Genomic DNA, 23,360 nt, shown 5'->3' with positions numbered 1-23,360 from the left:
CAAATTCCCAAAGCTTTGTTCTTCTTCTCTCCCTGTTCGTTCGTTTTCTCCCTCTCTTGTGCTTTCAAATTTTCTTTATTCAAACCCTCTTTCTTTTACCCAAATTAGTATATAATTAAGAATAAAACATGGCAATAATAACCCACTAATTAACTTAAGGTTACCTCTTTTAACCCCCAAGTAATTAGACTTATTAACATTAACCCACTAACTTTATAATTAAAGCAGGAATAGTCAAAAACGTCCCTTAAAACTTATAAAGAAATCCGATCCAGACTGGGATTACGCAACCTGCGACGGCCCGTCGTGCCTGCGACGGTCCGTCCTGCAGGTCGTCGCAAGGTTCAGAGACTCAATTTCCACTAAGGAGTCTGTGACGGTCCGTCCTGCCATTTCGTTACGAAGTTCAGAGAGTCGATTTTCAGTACCCAATTTCAGATTTTCTAAGTGTTTTGAAATGAGACCCTGCGACGGTCCGTCATGCCCATGACGATCCGTCGTGGGGTCCGTCGCCTCAGCCTGTTTTTCCAGAAATAAAATCTGCTGTTCAAAACGACTAAACAGGTCATTACATATGAACTCGTGTCTCCATATTGGTGCTCAATACTACTCCAAAAATATATTCAATTCATAAGTTTTTAAAACATTATTCTTCCTTTGGTTACAAATAATTACTAACTTAGCTCAAAAGCTCTCTTGAAAATCAATGTTTCCTTTCTTGCTCAAATGTGAAAATATTTTCTCTTGAGAATACTTAAATCCCCTATAATCTTTGAAGAAATGAACTCTACTCTTACTCTTCACTCGACTCAAAACTTAAGTCTTCAAACAAAGTCAAAATATTTGTAAAGATTTCTTCAAATACGGTTCATGCTGAATCATGACCGTGAACGATTCAATGCAAGATTTTCAATAACCATATATAAAATTCAATACTTGAAACTCATGAACTTCAATGATACTACTCATTTCAAGAATTCTCAAATCAGATGGTTTATGCGAAATTATGAGCATGAAGTACTCAACTCAAGGACTCGAAGACACTTCTCATCTCAAGACTGTTTAACTTATAGGGTTCATACAAAATTTGGGCATGAAAAATTCAACTCAGGAACTTTATGGGTAACATGTAAGTCTCATGTTTAGAATCATAATCTCAAAGGGGATTAGGAACTCAATACTAAAGACTTAGAACTTGAAGATACTACTTCTCTCAATGATACTAAATTTATGGAGTCCATGCGAACTGTATGAGCATGAACAACTCGACTCGAAGGCCTACATAACTACATGGAACTCATGTACATGACTCTTCTCATTCTCTTACTTTCTTAGAACATAGTTCAAATCAAAAGTTGATCTCAAAGGATTCACAATTGAACTCAAAGGCTTTCTTGAACTCTACTCTTAACTCTCAGTTGAATGTGAATTATGAATGCAAGAGTTATGGTCCATGATATTAAGGATCTTGTGATGACAAAGAAGACTCATGAATAAATTCTCATATTCACTTGATCGACTCTTTAAGAAGATATTAGAAGTTGTAGAAGACTCTTAAAAAAAACTCAAACGAACTTTCTTAAAAAAAACATGTTTGAAATAACTCTCAACTCTACCATGCATTTTATTCATGAATTTAAGGTTGTCATTGGTGATAGAAAAGATCTCGGGATGTTTAAGAGTGTTTTAGATAGTTAAACATGAGAAACGATTGAAAAACACTGTTAAGGGAGCAACTCCCCGACGCGGAGATGAATTAAAATGTTTGATCAAAATAATTTTTGAAATATTGGAGTCCGCGACCTCTCCCTGACGCGGGGACAAAAGTTTCACACTGAAGGAGCGAACCTGTTCCTGTTCCTTGTCTGATTTTTTTCTTCCTCATTTTCTAACCCCAATTTGCCTAAATTCGATTCTTTTTCTCAATTTCTCTTCAGATTCAGATATCCAATATATGTACGCAATAATCTAATCAAACACAGCTAAAGAATCAACTCGATTTCCTCAAGAACTCATCAATCTCATCTTAACTCACGAACGAAAGCCAATTTGATCAAGAACACAATTCAAGAACATCAAACCTTCATCTTTCTTAAACAAATTCAACGTTGAAATTAATATGATTGATGTATGGGTGAACAAACCCAATACTATGGTAGCTTACATATTTTTAGGGATCAAACCCATTTCAAAAATCTGCTAGAACTCAAGAACTTCGACGAGCTCCTCGATCATTTCTTCCTTTCTCCTTTTTTCTCTTCTTGAACTTTCAAGTAACACCCTAGGTGTATATTAGGATTATGAAACTGGAGCTAACAGGAGTAGACTCCCAAAACATTGCTAAAAATGAATTAAATCTGATTGGATAAGAAAAAGACCAAAATACCCCTTACTAATTTTGGGTAACTTTCCTTAACAGGACAACCTGACTTCAGAAGGACATATCTCACTCATTTGAACTCGAAACTTAGAAAATCAGACACGGTTGGAAAGATAATTCAAAGACCTTTCATTGGATACCCTGTAGACAACCTAACTCATCTTGTACTGAACGTTATGATTGTTTGAAGTTGACCAAAACTAAAAGGAACTTAGAAATGACTTGAATGAACTCGTTTTAGTTCTTCTTGGAACTCAATGTGCCACATCTAGGGACCTTAACACTCAAGAAATTTTGATTCCTCACTAAAATCCTACTCACAACAAAGAATGGTTCGAGATTCAGTTCGAAAAAATTTCTAAAGTGTTACAAATACATTGTGTACATTTGAAAAAATTTCAATGGTAGAATTTTTTTTAACTACTATACTTACTGAATTAAAAAGGGGTCAAAATAGAATAATGAATAGCAATAAAAAGGGGTTAAAATAAAATAATGAATACCTAATTTTAGGGAAATAAGATAATGGAGCTAAATAAGAATAAACTAAAATAAATAAATTCATAATTTTATTTACGAATATCTAGCAACAATATAAGAGGAATGAATCTTTAATTTTAGGGATTTATATATAAAAACATGAAATAAGGAGCCTATTTCTTTTCTAGCAAATTAAGAGCAACTTACAATGATTATAAATTTTAGGATTATTAAATTGAAATAACTATAAATATGATATTTATAAAAAATGACTATAGTTTATGTCATAATCTTGCTATATTTAAAGTATCATCAGTTTTTTTTTTAATAAAAAAAATACATTGATATAGTTTTAATTGAAATACACTAAATAAGGTGATTTCAATTATTGTAACTGACTTTCCTTTAATTACTCTCCTCAAACTCTTAATATCTCATTATTAAATTAACAATACATAATTACCTATTAAAGAGTTTTTGTTTGCTTATGGAGTATTTTTTTTGATTTAATAAATAAATATCTAGATATAAAAATCATTATGAACGAAACATACACACATTTGTATGAACTAATGGCCAATTTTATGAGCTAAAAAAAATCCATTCATATACAACTTCATTAATCTCTAATCAAATATATATATATATATATATATATATATATATATATATATATATATATATATATATATATATATTTGAGCCGTTAATATGGGCTAGGCCCGTTGTGCTGGCCTGACCTAACTCGGGATTAATAGGGTTAGACTAAGATTTTTGAAGTCCATTTAAGAAAAGGGCTTTTTAGCCCGGCCTGAATAAACCAGTTGATTTGATGGGCTTGAGAAACATAGGTAGGGTCGGCCCGTGGGCCAATAATAATTAATTAAAAAATATATATAATATTAAAATTTAAAATTAAAGAGAGTCCAAATTCAAAATAATTAGGTTAATATTTTTATATATATATTTATACTTTTATTTGAACAAAATAACTTAATAAATAGAGATAATTTCAGAAATCTTCCTCCAGTCTTCGCTCTATAATACCCACCTTCCCTGTGGTTTACGATATTACATCTCCTCCCTTATTTTCATTTTCTAGTAACCATTCTTTAAACTCATTTAAATAAATATAAATTAATTTAGATTTGATAAATTTATCCTTATATATGAATGTTTAGATCTAATTCTCAATGATTTATCTTTAGGGCCCGTTTGGATGGGCTTAATAAAAGCAGCTTTAAAAAAGTACTTTTGAAAGTGCTGAAACTTATTTTTAAAATAAGCAGTTATGCGTTTGGATAAAAGTGCTGAAGTTGTTATGCCAAACGTGAAAAGAGAAAAATAGAAGAAAGAGATGTTAGGGTTATATGGGTAATTTGGAGATTGTATGAAAATATTAAGGGAAAAAACATAAAAATATGGTCAACTTAAAACAGCTTATAAGCTTAAAAAAAAAAAAAGCACCCCTACCCCAGCTTTTAACTTTTGGCTTAAAATAAGTTTTTTTTAACTTAAAATAAGCTATTTTGAGTATTGCCAAACAGTTAAATAAGTCAAAAACCAGCTTTTAAGTCAGTTTGACCAGCTTTTAAGCTGAGCCAAACAGGCTCTTATTCGTTGGATCATGTTTCTTCTTCGCTTGTGTAAATGTTTAACTAAAACAAAATATTATCGTTCTTATCGAATTTGTTTCTTGGGAAGTTCAATTTTGTCTTCTATTTGAAGAAATTGTTGCCGAAAAATGATGGGTTATTGTGGGGAAAAAATTTACGTGAATTGGTAAAGGTGAAATAGAGATAAAAAGAATATTTGGTGAAAATGTGGGTAAGCTTAGTTGAAGACTTTGATCTTTGTTGGATTAAAAAACAAGTCTTTGTGTTAATTTATTTTTAAAAAATTTGTTAAATAAGTTATTTTTTTATATAATATTTATGAATAAGAAGAAATTTATATAAAAAAGAGTAAAATTGTCAAATCTATATTAATTTATATTTATTTTAAATAGGTTTAAAGAATGGTTACAAGTAAATGAAAATAAGGGAGGTAGACATAATATCGTAAATTAAAAGGGAGGTGAGTGTTATAGAGCGAAACATGGAGGTCTCTGAAATTATCCCTAATAAATATTATAAAAATAATTTTATTTTGATTTGATTAACAAATACTAACATAACATCATGTAATATTGTTTTGTCGATATTTATAATAATATTTTAAATTATACTTTAAAATTTAATTTAATAATTAAAAAAAATATAATTTTTTTTTAAAAAATAGGTTGACCCGTCAAGCCTGTAGCCCATTTTTTGGGTTGGGCCGACCATTTTCTGACCCACGCCAAAAATAAGCTAGCCCGGCCTAACTTGTAAAATATCAAAAAGCCTGTATGGTTAGCTCGATGATGTGGCATAGCTCATTGGCCAGTATTACTATTTCTCTATTTTCTCAGAACTTTGAAATGTTTTCTTCAATTTCTATTAAAAAGTCTTTATAAAAAATTACTGTCTCTCTTTATTATGAGCATTAATTGCAGTAAATGGATAATTTCAATACTATTTAACAATTATTTAATTGGAAAAATTACATGGTATTAATAAAGAAATGGGGTAATTTTGCTTAGCCGTTACCTTTGGAATGAGAAGTTATTTTAAATAATTGCAATAAATGCTACTAATACAGAAAGAGAGTATTTTTTTTTAAACAGAAATGTTAGTCTTATATTACAAAATAATTGGATTTAACTATATATTTAAAATTTAAAATTAGAAGTAAACAAACGTTAGCACTCGTTTTAATTTTTTAAAAAGATGTTAGCACTATATTTTAATATTAAAAAAAATGTTAGCACTAATTACAACACTTCATTTTTAAAAAAATAATTGCAACATTAATGATTATATTTAATTTCTAATAGCTATTTAAACTTTGTTAAGCGTCAATATTTTTCTAAGCATATTCTCCCCACAACTAATTAAATTCATTTTACTTATTGTTTCTTTGAGAAATGAGAGGCTATTCCGTAAGGCTTGAAGACAATCATTCTTTATTCCATTACTAGTTTTCCTATTCTGTGTGATTTCTCTTTTTTTTTTTTAAAAAAAAAAAAACCTCTAACTATAGATGTTAAAATTGTGGAGTGATATTCAGCCGAAAGCATATATTTATATTATATTATTACTTTATATTTTATGCATAATTGTATTCTCATCTCATTTTATTTTTGGTGTTTTGAGCTTATTATAAATATTATGTGTATAGAAAATGTGTTTGAATGAATATGATCGAAAAAAAGGAAATTTTGACTCTTTTTAAAGCCAAGAAAGAAAGATTGAAGGATGACTATGCCCTCACTTCGTGAGAAACATATGCAAAGAAAAAATCAGAAATTTAAAGCCGATCGAGCTCACCACTGGTGGTCCCAAATACAAGCCAAGAAGGATTATCTCAATGAGTTCAGATTAGTTATTTGATTCCTAATCATGTTTTATTATTTTATTTTTAGTCAAAGAAATTTCCGAAAAACAAATATTTTGTACTATCTAATAAAAGAAATAAACCTACTACTATTAGAATCACATACGAAAATTTGCATTTAAAAAATATAATTTTTTTAAATATATTTTTTAATTTTTAAAGAAAATATAATAATAAAAAAGTTATCGTTCGTTTATATTTCACGGAAGATCGAAAAATTTCATCATATTTGTTTGACAAAATTTCTATGTTAAAAACTTTTTTCTAAATTGACTCATATACTGCACGAATATGTTTTCTAGTTCCATTATAAACAAACAAACAAACTTATATTATTGCTGGATGATAATGGACTAACTAAAACGTAAATACTAAAGTTAGGAATATAAATTACTATAGTTGTATATAAGGAAATAAGGTTCTGGTCATTTTAATCGATTTATTTCTTTTATTCATTTTTTTGGTGTTACGCTTGCAAAGGGCTTTCTTCTTGGATTTAAAAAACAACAAACCCATCGAAGAGCTCTTGCCATATTCTCCTTTATTCTTCTTCAGTGTGTGGTCGACCATTCACTTGCTGTTATTGCAATCTGGTAACTATTTCTCTCTCAATTGTGGTATGTGTTCTCTTCAACTATGGCTCTATAATTTCTTTTATTTGAACCCTAGAATCTTTGCATGTCTGCTGATCAGAGACCCATGGAGCTGCAATTTCCATCTTTCTATGTTTCTACAACCATGGAAAAGAATCTTAAATCATGTGTCTGTTGTTCTAATTTTGTTTTTCTTTTGTTATTGTCTGGAAATTTTCTGAATTTGGGCATTCTGCAGAGAAATTACACGTTTCCAATTTTGCAAGAAAATAAATAAACCCAATACTTGGAATATGCTCATGTAAGATTTCTCTAAAATTTTTATAGATTTAGCCGACCACTAAAGCTCTAACTTTAGTAGCTAATTGCTTCAGTATTACTGGTTTCGGTAAATGTTCGGAAATGTACCCACCCATTTCTCATGTTTACGTCTGGGTATTGCTATATGATGGAGTTGACGACCTTGATGTATATACATAGTGCAGATGTTTCAAAATTTGATCTGCCAATTGTGTCATGCTCACTATGTGTTTGCCTTTTTGTTAGGAAGAATGGTCATCTGTGATTAGGTGCAATAAGTGATGAGTTTCGCTTATTTGGATTAGATTTTTGTCTCGGAATGATGATTAGGTCGTAATTCCCCTTTAGCTTCTGTTTGTCTATTCTAGATAGAGCAACAATCAACTTCTCTTTCTTCAGACTTGTAACATGCAGAACAGAATGTCCTGTTCCATGATGTTAAACATCGCCAAGCCTTTAACTGACCATCAATCTTTGTTTGCACATAATCATCTTTCATTTTGTCCCAACAACTTGCACATAATCGTCTTCTATTTTGCCCCAAGATATTGCGATCTGGCAAACATTGTACAAGATGTTTTGTGTACGAAGTTGCATTGGTGCCAAGGGCTCGAGTCCTAATTCTATTACTACTGTGTTTGTTCTTATTTTTCCCTAAATGTTGTTTGGTATGGAGTTTAATATTGTACCGTCTCAATAATTCTGCTATGTAACAACTGATATTCAAGCTAGCAATTTTGTGCGTTTGTTCAAAGTTTTTTCCTTTCTTTTGTTGCATTTCGGCATTGCGAATGGTACAGACGCAAATAAGACATTCAACATCTTCGCATTTTACTTTGATAACATTTTGGTCGTTTACTTACCCTTATTGTAACAGTTAAATTATTGATTTATCACTTCTTTGTGATTCATAGTTTCTGACGGAATGTCTGTTGTTTTGTCTTGATTGTGGTTTTCTTTGTGCATATGAAAACTTTTGAGTCATAAAAGAGCAGATCAGCAACAGAACTCTTGTGATGTTCTCAATGGTTGGGTCCGTGCTTACCTGAGCGGACCTCACTACAGAATCCTTCGTGATCTCAATTTGACCGACCTCTTGAATTATCAAATATAATTGATTTACTCATAATTTGATTACTAACAAATTCGTTTTCATTTTTATGTTCACCAAAATTCCTTTGTTTGAAGTTCCTTATATATAAAAGGGTCTTAAATTTAACATTATGAAGTCAAATGTTGCTTAAATTAGTTGATACTTATGAAGTGAAAGTTGCTTAAAGTAATTAGTATGGGAAAGAAATAGTGACATTGGGCACCCATGCGGAGCACGGGCAATTTATCTAGTATATACATATAAAATACTTGGATATTAGCTAAATATGATAATGGCTAAACTAAACGTGAATACTAAGTTAGAAACATAAATGCTAAAATAAATAAATAATAGAGTTAACTATCATACAAATGAATATTTTGGTATATATATGCAATGACTAGTGAGAAAATAAAAATACTACAATACATATATATAGTTATAACTAATATAGGAATGAATACATTGAAAGATTATATCTATACAAAATACATACATATTAACCAATAGGCAATGACTAATCGAGAAAGATGTTGAACAAATAAGATAAAGTATATATGAATTGGTTGGTTTAGTATATGGATTAATATGGATCATGTTAGTAAAGATTCTCAAGCAAACCACTGCCAAGTTCATATAAATAGTCAAGACATACATAGTATCAAGGTTGTGGTTAATGGTTCTGCGCAGTTGCAGATGCAAAATAACCACTGAAGGAAGGGGTGGTTCTCTCCTAGTCTCCTCTCGTAACCAAAATCTCGAGTTTGAATTTGGTAATGAAGTCATCTTCAGTTGAGAGCATTTTACCAATTTATAAGTTGATTTCCGTTACTAAATGCTAATTAGGTATATTTTGTTCCCTAGGAAAGCGTCACTCTTATTTTCATCTTTAAACTCCATCCTATTCTGCTTCTTTTCTCTTACTATTCTAATCCCGCAATTGTAAACATTCTAAGTGGGCGCTTCTTTGTAATGACCCTCAACTAAGTGTTCATCGCTACTTTATAAAGTATTTACGCTGACATGAAAGAAAGCAGTCCTAAAGAGACTGCTCTATTGATAGTTTTTGAGTCATCAAGATAGACTGCTCCTTTTGCTCAAGTACAGAATTAATCTCTTGTTCCTGAATTCTTCTGCTATAGCTTCAGTGGCATATCTTCACAAATTTCTGGTTATATCATATGTGACACTTGTGAGGGTGTGTAGTCACTCCTTTGTATAAAAAATAATTCAATGGATTGCGTCAATAAGATAATGAGAAGAACATATAAATTGATCTTTGTGAAATGACGGAGGGAGAGGAATTAATTTCTCATGAAGTATTATCTCTGTTTTGCTGACCATTTTGGAAAACTGTTTTCCCTAGAGAGAGTAGTAATTATGTTCCCCTTTTTAGGATTGATGAAAAGAATAAGAAAGAATTGATGAATATTCTCACAATTTGACAGTTTTTTATGATGCTTCTTCACATTTTAAACATAGTTTGTGTGAGTTTGCTTCCCTTGGATCTTTATACTCTCGTGCATCAGTCATGTTTTGTGACTAATTTTACTGGGATTCGAAAAATGATCACAACTTCTTTTAAGGCATTTACAAGGATAATCATTCTATCAATAATCAAGCATTGCATCAGTAAGAAAAAATGTTAGTAGGAAGATGATGAAGTTGATTTGATCTGCTTAGTTGTTTGATCATGCGTCTCAAGCTCATTTGGAAAAAAAAGTACTCCTTCTGTAATGCCAAATAAAAAAAGCAGTGTCTAGTTGTGGATGCGTTGGAAACCTTTAAATTAAGTATTTAATTATAATTTTAGTAGCTGCATTTATTATTCTAGAATACGGTTTATATTTCATAGTTCTACAAGGATTATGTTAAGTTATAGTCATTAGCTTTGGAATAGGTTTTAGGTCTCCTACTTTCATGAAAATTAGATTTCCTATTGATGTAATAAAACTCCTATTTAAAGGGGCTTTTGATGAATAAATCGGTAAGTCATATTTCAGTAAAAAGCAAGAGATCGGAGTTCTCTCTTCCATTGAACTCTAAGGTTTCAATCTCCCTTCAATGAGCTGAAGTTATATGCAAAATTGGGTCGATCTAGGAATTCAAACAAAGGCAAGGGAAAATTGAAGTCAATTGATTTAGATTTCCTGTTGTTTGTTCATTGTCCTGCGACTCGATCCTTCTCTAAGAATCCTAACAGTCTATTAATTACACAAATAGATGTATGAGGATATTGTATTTCATCAAGTTTTCTCATTATACTCTGTTGGCGATCCTCTTCCTCAGCCTCTTTTATCTATTTGACTTCTCTTTTCCATTGTTTGCTCACAGGCACACCGTCACTAGTGAAAAAATAATGGAGTGTATAAGGGAAAATACAATCCTTTTATATTTAAACTAATGGATGACAAAAAACCAGAAATTGTTTTGAACTGGACACTTGCGTCCCAGAATTTAACAAATTTGTGATCAGCAACCAGGATAGACAAAAGCTTCTAATAATCTCCAACTTGAATTTCTCCTGCAGAACAAGGATCACCATGGGAGAGAGTTCGAGCAGAAGGAAGAAAAGAAAACAAGAAGAATCAGCCACTTCCTCATCTGAATCATTTTCTGAATCTGACTATGAAGTTGATAGCTCCTCTGAAGATGAAAAACGGCGAAAGCGTCGGCACAAACGGCGTCGCGAGGGGGAGAGGAGTCGAAGGAGCTCCTCAAGGAGTGATAAGCATAGGGAGAGGGCGAAGAGAAAAAAGAAGCTTGCGAAGAAGCGGGAGCATAGAGGCAGCAGCAGTAGTAGGAGATCGAAACCAGAGGGAAAGAGGAAGTATTCAGATTCTAGTGAATCGGACACCGGTTCCGGGTCAGACTGTGATGACTTCCAGCCCGAGCGGCGAAGGGATAGTCCTGGGGATGTGGTCAAAGGCATATTGCAGGAGTTCCCTACTGTAGCTGGTGATTTGAAACAGGTACTACATTTTAATTGTTCTTCTGTAATTTGCTAATTAATTGTAGTTACTGTTTTATTGTTGTTATTGTTATTGCTACTCATTTTTTCCCATGGTGTGATAATGGAAGAAATTACAATATTAATTAGTTTAATAAAGAAATCATCATCAAATTTTATAGTTAAACAATTGATACATATAAATTCTTGGAAGTTGTAATGACCAAATTTTGTTCTTAACTAGATGTGCATTAATTCACTTACTTATGAAGCATTCATTTTTTGAGAAACTTTACCAATGTTTGATCCTAAAGCAGACATATTTCATAATGTACTTTTTTGAATAGAAGATTTATGTATTCTGAAACTACACGAAAAATGCTACTAGTGCATTTGAGATTCTTAATGGTAGATTTTTTCCTTGGATTCTTGGTAGGGGAAATTGAAAAAGAATTCGAGACAAGGAGTAGAAAGTAAGCCAACGGCTCTGTATATTATCAAGTAATTTATCTTTAGGTTTGTGTTAAATAAATAAATGGTTTGACCAAAAATGTTATTTTAATTGAGGAGTTGGATAATATGGTCGGATGGAACACTTTGTTTTTCTTTTAAAAGTGAGGTATGTGTCAAAACTGGCACGAAGAAGTTGCAAGGAACAAAAAGTATGAGATGCTGTTAACAAAATGCTTATCAAAATTCATAAAGATGAAACACAAAGAATAGCTCCCTTTCCACTTGCTGGAGTTCCTTTTATTAGGAGCTGTCCTTTTCTTTATATTTCATAACAATAGTTATCACATTCTAACTCTAGGCTCTAGCTCAATAGTATTGCTGAGTTTTGCACTAAATCCAGCAACCTGCATTGCTTCAATATTGAGGAATTAGAGAGTCCATGCTTAGATTGCACAGTGTCCAATGAGTTGAGCCATCTTACAGTGTGACAATTCATTTATATTCTCTTGTCTTCTGACAAAGTTTGCTGCAAATCGCCACGTCTTTACTCTTCGCTGTAGAATTCTTGTGTTAAATTAGGTCATGTAGGTGCTTTCGAGGTGAGGATTCTGACTTTCAGTGATGAGCTATTTTTCCAAATGATCTGCCAAGAAAAGGCTGCATTGTTTGCATTATTCAAGGACCTTACCAAGTGAATACTTAATGAAGAACTAGAATTTTTACCCTTCCAGAAAATTCCATCTATATGTAACCCCCCTGCAATATCCTAGTTTGTGTCAAAAGAATCCCTTTCTACTTCGTTTTAGTGAGTATATACATGACGTATTTGTTTTTGTAGGCATATAGGAATATACTTGTGTCCATGAGCATTCCTATGTGTATAGACTATAGCAGATTGGGTGTCATTCGTTGTGAACGTATATGTTGTAGAGTCTCTACTTTTTGACTTGCTGGTATACAGTAGATTTTACCATTATTAAAAAAGTTTTAACCTTAACAAAGGAACTCGTGTCCTCTTTATCCAAAAAAAAAAAGAAACTTGTGTCCATTATTAAAAAAGTTATTTACCTTAAGAAAACAACTTGTATCTATAAGCTTCTACTCGATCATAAATAACATAAAATATGTCCCTAAATTAAGGATTTGGTATACTTGTCCGAGATAGTGCACTTATCCCCTTCCCCTATGTTTTCTTTTTTCCTTTGGTTTATTAGTGCACACTTGGTATTTCAGGATTTTAAACCATTATTGTTTTATCTTCAAGTTTATATTGAGATATAACAATGAGCCAAATTCAGCTAACGTCTTCTGTAAATTCAATACAGCTTCTTCAAATGATTGATGATGGACAAGCTGTAGATATAAGGGGTTTATCTGAAAAATTGTTGGTCAAGCGTCTGCGAAAACTGTTCCTCTCCTTAAACCTTAAGGAAACGGGTGATCATGTTTTTCTATTACCATCAAAAGCATTTCCTACTTTGGAGACTGTAGGACCCTTAATCCGCTCCCAAATGCAACTTCAAAGTCAAGAGTTGCATCAAAATGATGAGCAGTCCAAGCCGTTGGATTCGGGAGTTGCACAGGAACATTGTAATGCCAATTTGAGTTTGCCAAATGAAGCAGCTGGTGGTCATAATGCCAATTTGAGTTTGTCAAGCGATAGTGCTACCGCTTACGATGCTAATTTAAGCTTGCCTGCCGAAGAAGATACTGGCCCAAAAAAGAGGTTAGTAAAGAAGGTTTCCGCCTCCAAATTTGTTATATTACATAGAGAGAAGTCCTTGTCCCTCACCCCCTCCCTCCCCAAACACAAAAGTAAAAAGGAATTACACTTTTCCTTTTTTTACCTGAGAAATAAAAGGCAGTGGTGATGGTTGAGTAGGTGGTTTCTTCTTTTATCAAAACCTCATTCTAGTCCTAAGTTGTCTTATTTTAATTTGATCTCCTTTGCGCTTGTGCAGGGTGATTGGTCCTGCAATGCCTTCTGCAGAACTACTTGCTGCCGCAGCTAAGTTGACTGAAGCACAAGCGGAGCTGAGGTAAACTTCAATTCTCCATTGCAGTTTATTGCCTCACTTAGATGTGTACTTGTGGATTTGTTTTTTATAACACTAATTGACCCTATTGGTATTTAACGTTAACTCTATTTGGAATGTGCTCAAGGGAGTAGATACTTGATTCTTTACTTAGCCTAATCAACTAGACCGTTCTACAGCATTGATAACAATGCATCACGTCTGGTAAATTTTAATTTATGTTGGTCAGACTATTGGATGTGGGTGTAGATCTAGGGCTTGGGTTCTTCATCACATACATTTTAGGATTCTGGGGGTATGGATCTGAATGCAGATACAGGTGCTCTGTTACGACTAATAAATATAAATTACATCATGTAAAGTATATATTTCGATTAATTAAAATTACTGAACTGAAACTAATAAAATTTGTTTCTTTGTAAACCCTAATATTTTAATCATAATCATAAGATATCTTGTAGTCATAGCAGAGCATTCTCATACTTTATATAACTCCTCTCTCTATATATATATGGCATAAACCCAAAAATCAAACCAAATACCCAATTAATCTATATTTCTGTGTTCTCGGTCATATATGTAGTCTAGGAGCTGGAGGTAAGTTGACCAAATCCGGTGTGGATCCCACATCCACACCCATGTCGTATTGACATATTAACACAAGAAGTACTATGATCTTCTTAGAGGAGCTCACAGGTTTGATCAGCCTCTCTTTGTTGTTTCTACAAGTACTTCTTGCTCACAGAAGTTTAATAGTTATCCCTTCCACACTCAAGAAGCTTCAAATAACAGTTAGGATGTCATCTATGTTATACCAGACTAAAGTGAACTGCACTAAGTGTCTCTGACAAATGTTTCCAGGGATGTTGAGCTGGAAGAAGATACTGAATTGTTTATAGGACCCCCACCTCCTGCTTTGGTGACTGAGGTAGAATCAGCAAACGAGGCTGAACGTTTTGAAGAGGTTCGTTTTCCATTCTCTTCTCTTCCCTATTGGTCTATCTGTTGTCTCTTTCATGTAATTTTCTCCTTAACAATCATACTTGTGTGATCTTTCTTAGTACCTTCAATCTGACATAATTACAGTTGAAATTTGGTTTGATAATTAGTTCTATGATTATTTGACATTCCTTTTAGTTTAACCAAACCAAATGGAGCTAACCCTCTAGATTTGTAGATACGTTGAATTAACCCCCATATGAGCCACTGGAAAATACAAAAAAGAATCCGCCATGTGATATTTATATGGTACTGTGATTTGTATTTTCTTTTGAAAGAAGTGGGGTTGTTTTTTATTTTCAAAAACTGACAGTACTTATTTTGTCTGTTCGCTTGTTTCTCTCTCTTCCTCTCAGTTAGCAAAATTAGAAATTTGAATTGCTAAAAGTAACAGAACCTTGTGATTTATTTTCTCGTCACTGCTTTACAACTTCTCTTGGTCTTCCACTCTTCCTTTTCCTGTGCTGCTTTTTATTTCTGTTCTGTTAACTTCTAGTAGTGTTTGGGATTCTAAATATATGATGTAGTGAAGCCTGGCTTTGTCACTTTTTTACACCGATAATTGTGGGTTTGGGTTTGGTTTGTGTTCATTTGGTTAAGGTGAGTTGAGAATCTTCTTTTCTATGTAACTCTTTGTTGACAATCTAAATTGTGTATAACGAGTACTTTTACTTGGTTAGGTTACAAGAATCATGGTAGCAGATGCTGACAACTCATATGATGTTTTGGGTGCGAACAGAAATATGTTGAGTGACAACATGAAGAAAAGGTAAATTGCATACTTGTTTGTGGAGAGCCATAGCAATTTTTATTTAAGATTAGAGTAGCATCTGTAAGTTAGAATTCAATCCTTAAAATTATTGATGCCCAAGGTTATAAGTTGTCTGCATACGGCCTTCAATTTCTTGAACTTGCTCTGGTAGATGAGCTAAGTTGCTCCAGACTTTCCTTTTTCCTGTAAATAATGCTTGGTTGGATTTCTGAACCTGAATAGTCTTGGTGCTTAAATATAGTGAACCCAGTCAGAGGTACATCTCCCATCTCCTAGAGAAGCAGCTGAACAGCTGCGAGCTGCTACTTCCCTGGAGGATGATAGTAATAATGCTCCCTGATGGCATGTCATATGTTGCTTACAAGTATTGAGTGATTGTAGAAGTGCAGCGATCTTTTGGCCTTGCACAATACTGATCTAAGTATCTAGTGATTTGAGGGCTCGGTGATGAAACTGAATCTGAAATTTGAAGTCTATATTTAGATATTGTGTATCACTAGCTAATTTGAATCAGTGTAAACCTTGAATATATTGAGTCACTGAATACCGTCAATACATTGTTACCTTTGTCAAAAAAAAAAAAAACTGTAAATTGAGTTACACTTTTGAATGTCATCACTGAATGTCAAATTCAAGTTGCATATCTCTGTGTATAGGTAATGTCTAATATGCAAAATGCCTCTTTTGCTTTTAAGTTATTCAAATCATCTGTCCGGTACTAGATGTAGCCTTCATGATTACTGAAATACTCGAACATGTTTGCTTTCGTATTTGCTTATACATTATTTTGAGATATGTTATATTACATCTATAATTTGCGATTTTTATACTCAATGGTAATTCAAGTTGCTGTCATTTAATTTGTTAAGCATTTTGCCTTCACGTACTTCTAGTTGAGGAGGAGTTAAATGGATGTCCCCTACTTTATTATACGATTTTTGGATTATATATCCAGCACTGTTCCCTGAGATAAGTGGATATTTTGATAATTATATACACAGTTGTGGCGTGGCACACACTTAAACCATCACCATAAAAGAGGAACTTTACCCACTAGTTGTTCACTTGAATTAGTGGAAGCATTATTTCTTTATTCCTTGTCCTGATGGTGTAACTACTCCTGTTGGTATGTGAACCATAGACGTGGATTAGGCGTCAGTTGACTGTTAACTTGTAGCCACTGGTTGACTGTTAACTTGTGGCTGCTGCTGTCAGTCATGCTGTTAAATGCACCTTTAAACTCCATCCTCATTTATTTGTTATTTTGGTGTATGCTTTAGGTACTGGAAGTTGTCTCTTATGGTGCATCCTGATAAGTGCACGCATCCTGAAGCTCACCAAGCGTTCATCAAGCTGAACAAAGCCTTTAAAGATTTGCAAGATCCAGATAAAGTGAGTAATTAAGTGATACAATCATTTATTTTCCTCACAAATTTTGTTATGTGAAGAGAAGCTTCATGAAGGTCTGGCTTAAAACCCTGTGTTGACTTTCTAATAGCAAGGCTAAATGCAGATTTCTTCCATTTATTTCTCATTATCAAACTTCAAATGGACATATTTTCTGCGCAAGCAAGGGTAACTGCTCCTAGTCATTTGGGTGTAAATGTTGTCCCATATATTTTGGTTCGAGATGTTGAATATTTCCAAATTTTTTAGTTTGTGTTGCATCTTTTCGGGTAACCTAGTTAATTTTGAGGATGGACCATTATTTCAAAGTGGTTCTTGTCAAATTTGCCTTAGGGCCCGTTTGGATGGGCTTAATAAAAGCAGCTTTAAAAAAGTACTTTTGAAAGTGCTGAAACTTATTTTTAAAATAAGCAGTTATGTGTTTGGATAAAAGTGCTGAAGTTGCAATGCCAAACGTGAAAAGGGAAAAATGGAAGAAAGAGATGTTAGGGTTATGTTGTAATTTGGAGATTGTATAAAAATATTAAGGGCAAACACATAAAAATGTGGTCAACTTAAAACAACTTATAAGCTAAAAAAAGAAAAGCACCTCTACCCCAGCTTTTAACTTTTGGCTTAAAATAATAAAATAAGTTATTTTCAGTATTGCCAAACAGCTAAATAAGTCAAAAATCAGCTTTTAAGTCAGTTTGACCAGCTTTTAAGCTGAGCCAAACAGGCTCTTAGTGTTCCTTAGGATTGCTAAGTTGGATAGCTAAGTGTGAATAAATTATTTGGTGTCATTTTCTTTCTTGTTCTCCTGGCATACATTTCTTTGGTTGAGATAAGAACTCATGATTCATGTCCTTTCATTAATATTTGAAAATACACTAAAAGTGCATCATCTCAATTTTGTGCCAAGAAATTTTGATGCAATTGGCACAATTTTGCAATTAACATCAGTGTCACTTTCTGCTTATGAATTGTGTGACTTTTTTGGCTTAACATTTTACTAAGGAGTTGATAGATTCTTAAATTTTAGTTTAACCAGTGAAGTCGAAAAGCTTATTAAGAAAATGAAATGGAGAGAAAAAGACCGGGAAATACAGAAGTGGAGACTTCTGCCTACTCGAGAAGTTGAAAAATCATTAAGACATGCTGTCGTTTTAACTTATAAGCAAACTACTGGAAGTTGTGAAGGCGGAAGATCATATACCTTATTTCACAAAATTAGTATTTAGTTTATCAACAGAATGTCGGAAGTTAAGAAAGAAGTGGTTCCTTTTTCCCCCATGCAATCTTTATTATTTATTCAAGGTACTATTATATGTTTTTCACGTGTGTATTCCCTTCCTAAGTTGCTCGGACTCTCCAAAAGTGTTGCCGCACCCGTGTTGGATCCTTCAAAAATAGTGTATTTTTGGAGGATCCGACATGCACTTATCAACATCTTTGAAGAGTCCGAGCAACATAGCTCCCTTCATGCATTCTTGAATCTTCTACATTTATAAGTGACACTTAAACATGGATTTAGAAGGAAATTAAGAAAGCTAAAGTCTATTTGGCTTCCTTGTACACAAAAAACGGATCAGGCAATGACTTATGCTCTCATCTTTTGATAGAAATTAAAATGCTTAGGAAGAAAATCATACTTTTGCAGGGAACTTCGAAAACTGTAATTAGAGAACAGTCAGTTGGATCGGATCACATGGTGGTTTTTTCCCCTAGGGACTGCAGTTCTAGATGGTTCTGTTACTAAATCACTTTCAACTCACTTTGTTGATTCCTAGTCTAAAAGAATTATCATTGTGAAAAATCAGTAGGATATTATATAACCACTCAGAATTAACACAATGAAAATTTGACTTGCTATGATTTGATGCCGTAACATCAGGTATTCTAGTTATTGTGGCCTACCATTGTTTCATTCAGTTCCTTGAGCTTACATTGTGACTTTCTATATTATAGAGAACATTTACAGTATACTATGTTTATTTTGGGTTTTCCAAAAATGTTGTTTTCATTTAATTTACCAAGATGTTGTTTTCTTTTGTAGAGGAATGTGTTGGATGAGAAAATAAAGCGCAAGGAAGAACAAGAGGAAATGAAGGTACACTTTTTTGTGTCCCATTGGGTATGAAGATTACTCAAAACACTCTTGACTACGGATCTATTAACACAAGATTTGGTTCTGTAGGCAGAATTACAAGCTATGCGTGAAGCTGCCCAGTGGAGACGTTTGCAAGGTTGGTCCATTTTGCTAAACGTGCTTTATCATACATTTATTCTACTATCTTGCTCAAATTTTATGTGATTGGTACCTAATGTTTTATTCAACTTTGCTATTGCTTAATTGTCTGTGAACTCCATCTATGTTGGTTAGACTCTTGCCAAACCCATGTCAATCCGACACAATTCGGGTGTGGATGTGTGAAGATGCAAATAACAGAAGGAAATCAAAAAGTAGAAATAGAATAAGAACGAAAGGAAGAAAGTAATCAACCCAAGCAAGTATACTTGAACCCACTAATTAGCATTCAATTACTAGAATGAAGTAGAGGAAAAGAAATGAACTCATATGTCTATACTTACTAGAAGAATTCGAGAGAGGTTCAATTAAACTGGATTGAGAAAATTCCTTAAAGGGCTCTGTCAAGGGAGCTCTTCATCAAGTAATTTGCCTTAGTATACCTTTCATGATTTTATAATCCCCAAAGTACTCTTCTCACTTAAAGCCTAACTCCACTTTCTTTTACTTTTTTTATGCCTCATTGCTTGGACTACACTATGGTGCATGTGACTAGACAATAGAAATTCTATTTGCAGCACAAACAATAATCTTGTGTAGGCGTGTAAGGTCTGCGTACACCGACTACACCCCACCCTGCCCAGACCCCACTTGTAGGATCACACTGGGTATGTTGTTGTTGTGTTGTTCCGGGTATGTGATTGTTTCCTTTGTCATGCTCCACACCTTTGAAGGATATATGGTTCCATCTATCGTTTGTGGTACTAGATAGTCCATTTCTGATGAATAAAACATACGAAGACTATCTGCAGGTTTGGCTATGTTAACAATCCATTTCAGGAATCCTGTTTGTTTATGTACCACTACAACCATGCTTCTCGTTAAGATATGCAGTCAACTTTAGAGGAGACTGACACAGTTGAATATAGATAGCGCAAACACATGCAGATGTGAGCTAGGAAGAGATAGAGATGATAGTGTCTATGCAATTAATGTTGAATTCAGAAATGCATCGTTTAGACTCACTGTTAGGTGAGCCCTCTCTTGAGGATTGTCATGCTGCATGGATCGCTGAACAATATAGTTATGAAGTTCGTCAAGATCCAAGATCTATTTGTTGTGTCATATTGTTGGTGGCTTATTCAGTTATTCCACATTTATAAAGTATATCTGGTATAAAACTAGTAAATGATATGGTCCTTTGTAAAATAATTTATTAGTAAGAAAAAATGGTAGAGAGAGTACTGTCTGTCTTCTCAAATTAAATTGTGCATTTCCTCCTTGTGCCAAATTTATCTTTCACAAAGTAGTGACCTTGGGGCTTACCATACATAGTCAACAGTTTACGTTATACCCTTTAATAACTTGATAACATAAACACTATCACCTTATATTTGGTAACTTCTTATACTATGAGTTTTCTTGAGCCAAAGGTCTAGAAACAGTCTCTCTACCTCCCAAGGTAATGGTAAGGTCTGCATACACGCTACCCTCCCCAGACTCCATTTGTGGGATTACACTATGTATGTTGTTGTTCTTATACTATGATTACAAATTTCAAACTCCAACTAAGTATTCTACATATGTGAATCAATTTGATTGGGCATGTAATTTTTTATTTAAGAAAGAAATGGGAACTTCTGAAACTTGTAGTCTTAAACATGTCATAATATGTGGGTGGCTAAAAAGTTTGCCATTCAAGGTAAAATGAGAAGTTTTAAGTTATAATCTATCCAAATTTAGTAAGCGGTCATTCTTTCTGGAATAGATTTAAAAGGAAGTGTCACATAAACTGGAACATCGGTAGTAATTTATTATGGCTCTATATTTTGGGATAAGTCATGGTCCAGTATGGTTATAACATTCGATTTGACGAGGAGGAATTTCTTTTCAATAAAATTACTATTTGCTTCAGGTATCTCGATGGAAGGTGATGATCTGCTGTTAGCAGAGATGGAGGTCAAAGTTGCACCAAAAAGAGATGAATGGATGACTACACTGCCTCCTGAAAGAAAAGTAGGGTCTTGTTTCTTCCACTCAATAATGATGAATGTCCTTTTGCTGCTTTTCCTTAAGATTTTGACAGATCAAACTCGGTTCTATTTTTAAATGTTCAGGCCAAGATGCATAATTGCTTATCTAATTGTTCTACTACTCTAGCTGCCTCAATCGATGCATTTGACATATTACAAATAATATCAAATATAGGTTAATTGAAATCCAACAAGGAATGATCATAATAATATTTTTCAAGCTATGAAAGAGATCAAAGTATGAGATAAGGGGTTAATATACACTCATACTAAAAAGAGGAGAGAATTTTAAACTGGGATAGTGGAATGTAGTTGGCAGGCCAAGATAAGTTACCGTCTAAACGTTGGGGATTTATTGATAGTATACATACACACACAAGTGGCTAACCATACCCGCCGCTAGGTTGGGATTGAGGTGTAGTTGGTTGGTCCAATATTGTTGGACTATTCCGATATAATTTCTTACTGGAAGTCTAAGCTTGAAGTCAATCCTGATGTCTCTGGCTTCGTGCTACATACCTGTTCTTAATTCTTGTCCCTCCCAGTCGTGGAGCCAGAATTTTTAACAAGGGGGTTCAAGATCTGAAAAATTAGGCATACGAAGTAGTCAAAGGGGGTTTGACATCTATTATATATACCTAAAAAATTATTTTAACCATATCTTAATCATTGAAATGGAATTGATATTGAACAATAATCTAATAGAAGAAAAAACAAAGTGAATGGGAAGCTATGACTCTGGGGAGTTCATTGAATTGCAGCGCCAGATGTTTTCCCGTAAGTTACCAGTATTTTATTCCCTATCCTGAAGGAACAAGAAACAGTAATTCTAAGAAAATAACAACATATGTTATCATACATGTATTGATTCTTGAATACATAATGTGTGTTACCATGCACTATATAGTGGGATCCAAAAGAAAGACAACATGAAATCCTTGACTAATTTCTGAATGAGAAACTGCTAAAGTGTTTTTCCTTTCTTTTACTTGGTGAAACTGTGCATGATGTATTGCATGACTTCTTAGGCTGGTGTTGTGAGCATGCACTCAAAGACGAGCTTTAGCAAAAGCTCGAAAGAAGGCCGTGGTGATACTAGTGCCTGGACAGACACCCCATCAGATCGAGCTCAGAAAGCCAAAATGAAGTATGTTCATTCTCTCTTATTTAGATCTTTTGGATATGATATTAGAGACATCAGTTCAGTTTTTTTGTATTTTCAGTTATCTGGAGGCTTTCAATGAGGCTTCAGCTCTTGCTTCTAAAGAGCTGCAAGAAAAGAGTAGATCAAGTGTGGATGCTGAACTGGTGAAACAGTATAATACAGCGAGACGATCAAAATCTATGGTAGAAAAGCATCAAGAGACGGCTCGTAGCAAGTCAAAGAAAAAATCAAAGCAGGAATCAACGAAAGAAGAATGGCAAGGAAATCATCCATGGAAACCTTGGGATCGTGAGAAGGATTTGACAGCGGGAAGGCAAAATGTTAAGCTTGATGCCGCGGACATGTCTCAGGGTCTCACTTCGAGGTTTTCTTCTGGATCCTTCCAAAGGAACTTCCTCTAGAAGACAATGTTTGAACTTGTATTGCCCCTTAATATAAATATACATATTAACTTAAAAAGAGATAAGATATCCTGAACATGATTTGGAGGGGAGTTGATGAAAAAGAATTATTTTCCTGTGGTTGGAATTTTGATAAAATTTTCGTTATAACCATGAAAATCATAGCAACGACGGATTATAAGTTTCCCTTTGGTTGGAATCGAATTAATTATACAATCAACACAACGTTGAAAATATACATGTATGTACGTGGCTTGCCTACGTCGATGTTGAACGATGCGTATGAGATATAACAATTGGCTACATATAACTGTTATACAATATTTTCTACATATATACACAAATATACAGCTCATATTATTTTTCATCCATGTATTATTTGTACGTACATTTTTTTTTTCATATTAAGTTATAGGATTTTTAATAGAAAATTAGCACCTTTAGGTGATCGATTGTTGTATTTTCTTTGTAATAATTTGTGTAAGTTCATTTCAATTTAATTTAACAAAAGATAAACATCTTAATCATAATAATGGAGAAAAATCAAGGATAATATAAAATTGCAAGGACAAAAAATTTAAGCTTCTATGAAAA

The 23,360-nt window shown here is 33.4% G+C and overlaps 1 protein-coding gene across 4 annotated transcripts; it reads left to right on the top strand.

Moving 5' to 3' along the window:
* Positions 1-6,670: 6,670 nt before the first annotated feature.
* On the top strand, positions 6,671-22,925 carry LOC101245908 (uncharacterized). Of its 4 annotated transcripts, none has more exons than XM_004250351.5 (12): positions 6,671-6,954; positions 10,854-11,295; positions 13,052-13,452; positions 13,688-13,765; positions 14,624-14,726; positions 15,442-15,530; positions 16,814-16,925; positions 18,976-19,029; positions 19,117-19,165; positions 21,083-21,183; positions 22,229-22,347; positions 22,424-22,925. In XM_004250351.5, the coding sequence occupies exons 2-12, from the start codon at positions 10,867-10,869 to the stop codon at positions 22,764-22,766; spliced, it is 1,878 nt and encodes a 625-aa protein (XP_004250399.2). In that variant the 5' UTR covers positions 6,671-6,954; positions 10,854-10,866; the 3' UTR covers positions 22,767-22,925. The 4 variants fall into 4 exon arrangements, with proteins under 4 accessions (XP_004250399.2, XP_010312845.2, XP_010312844.2 ...); XM_010314543.4 differs by having other exon boundaries at positions 22,407-22,925; XM_010314542.4 differs by having other exon boundaries at positions 6,678-6,930.
* The last annotated feature ends 435 nt before the right edge of the window (positions 22,926-23,360 follow it).

The sequence above is a fragment of the Solanum lycopersicum genome, chromosome 11 (assembly GCF_036512215.1).
Source record: "Solanum lycopersicum chromosome 11, SLM_r2.1".
NCBI classification, from domain to species: Eukaryota; Viridiplantae; Streptophyta; class Magnoliopsida; order Solanales; family Solanaceae; genus Solanum; species Solanum lycopersicum.
Note: the sequence above shows the minus strand (reverse complement) of the source record. Positions and strands in the feature narration are given on the sequence as shown.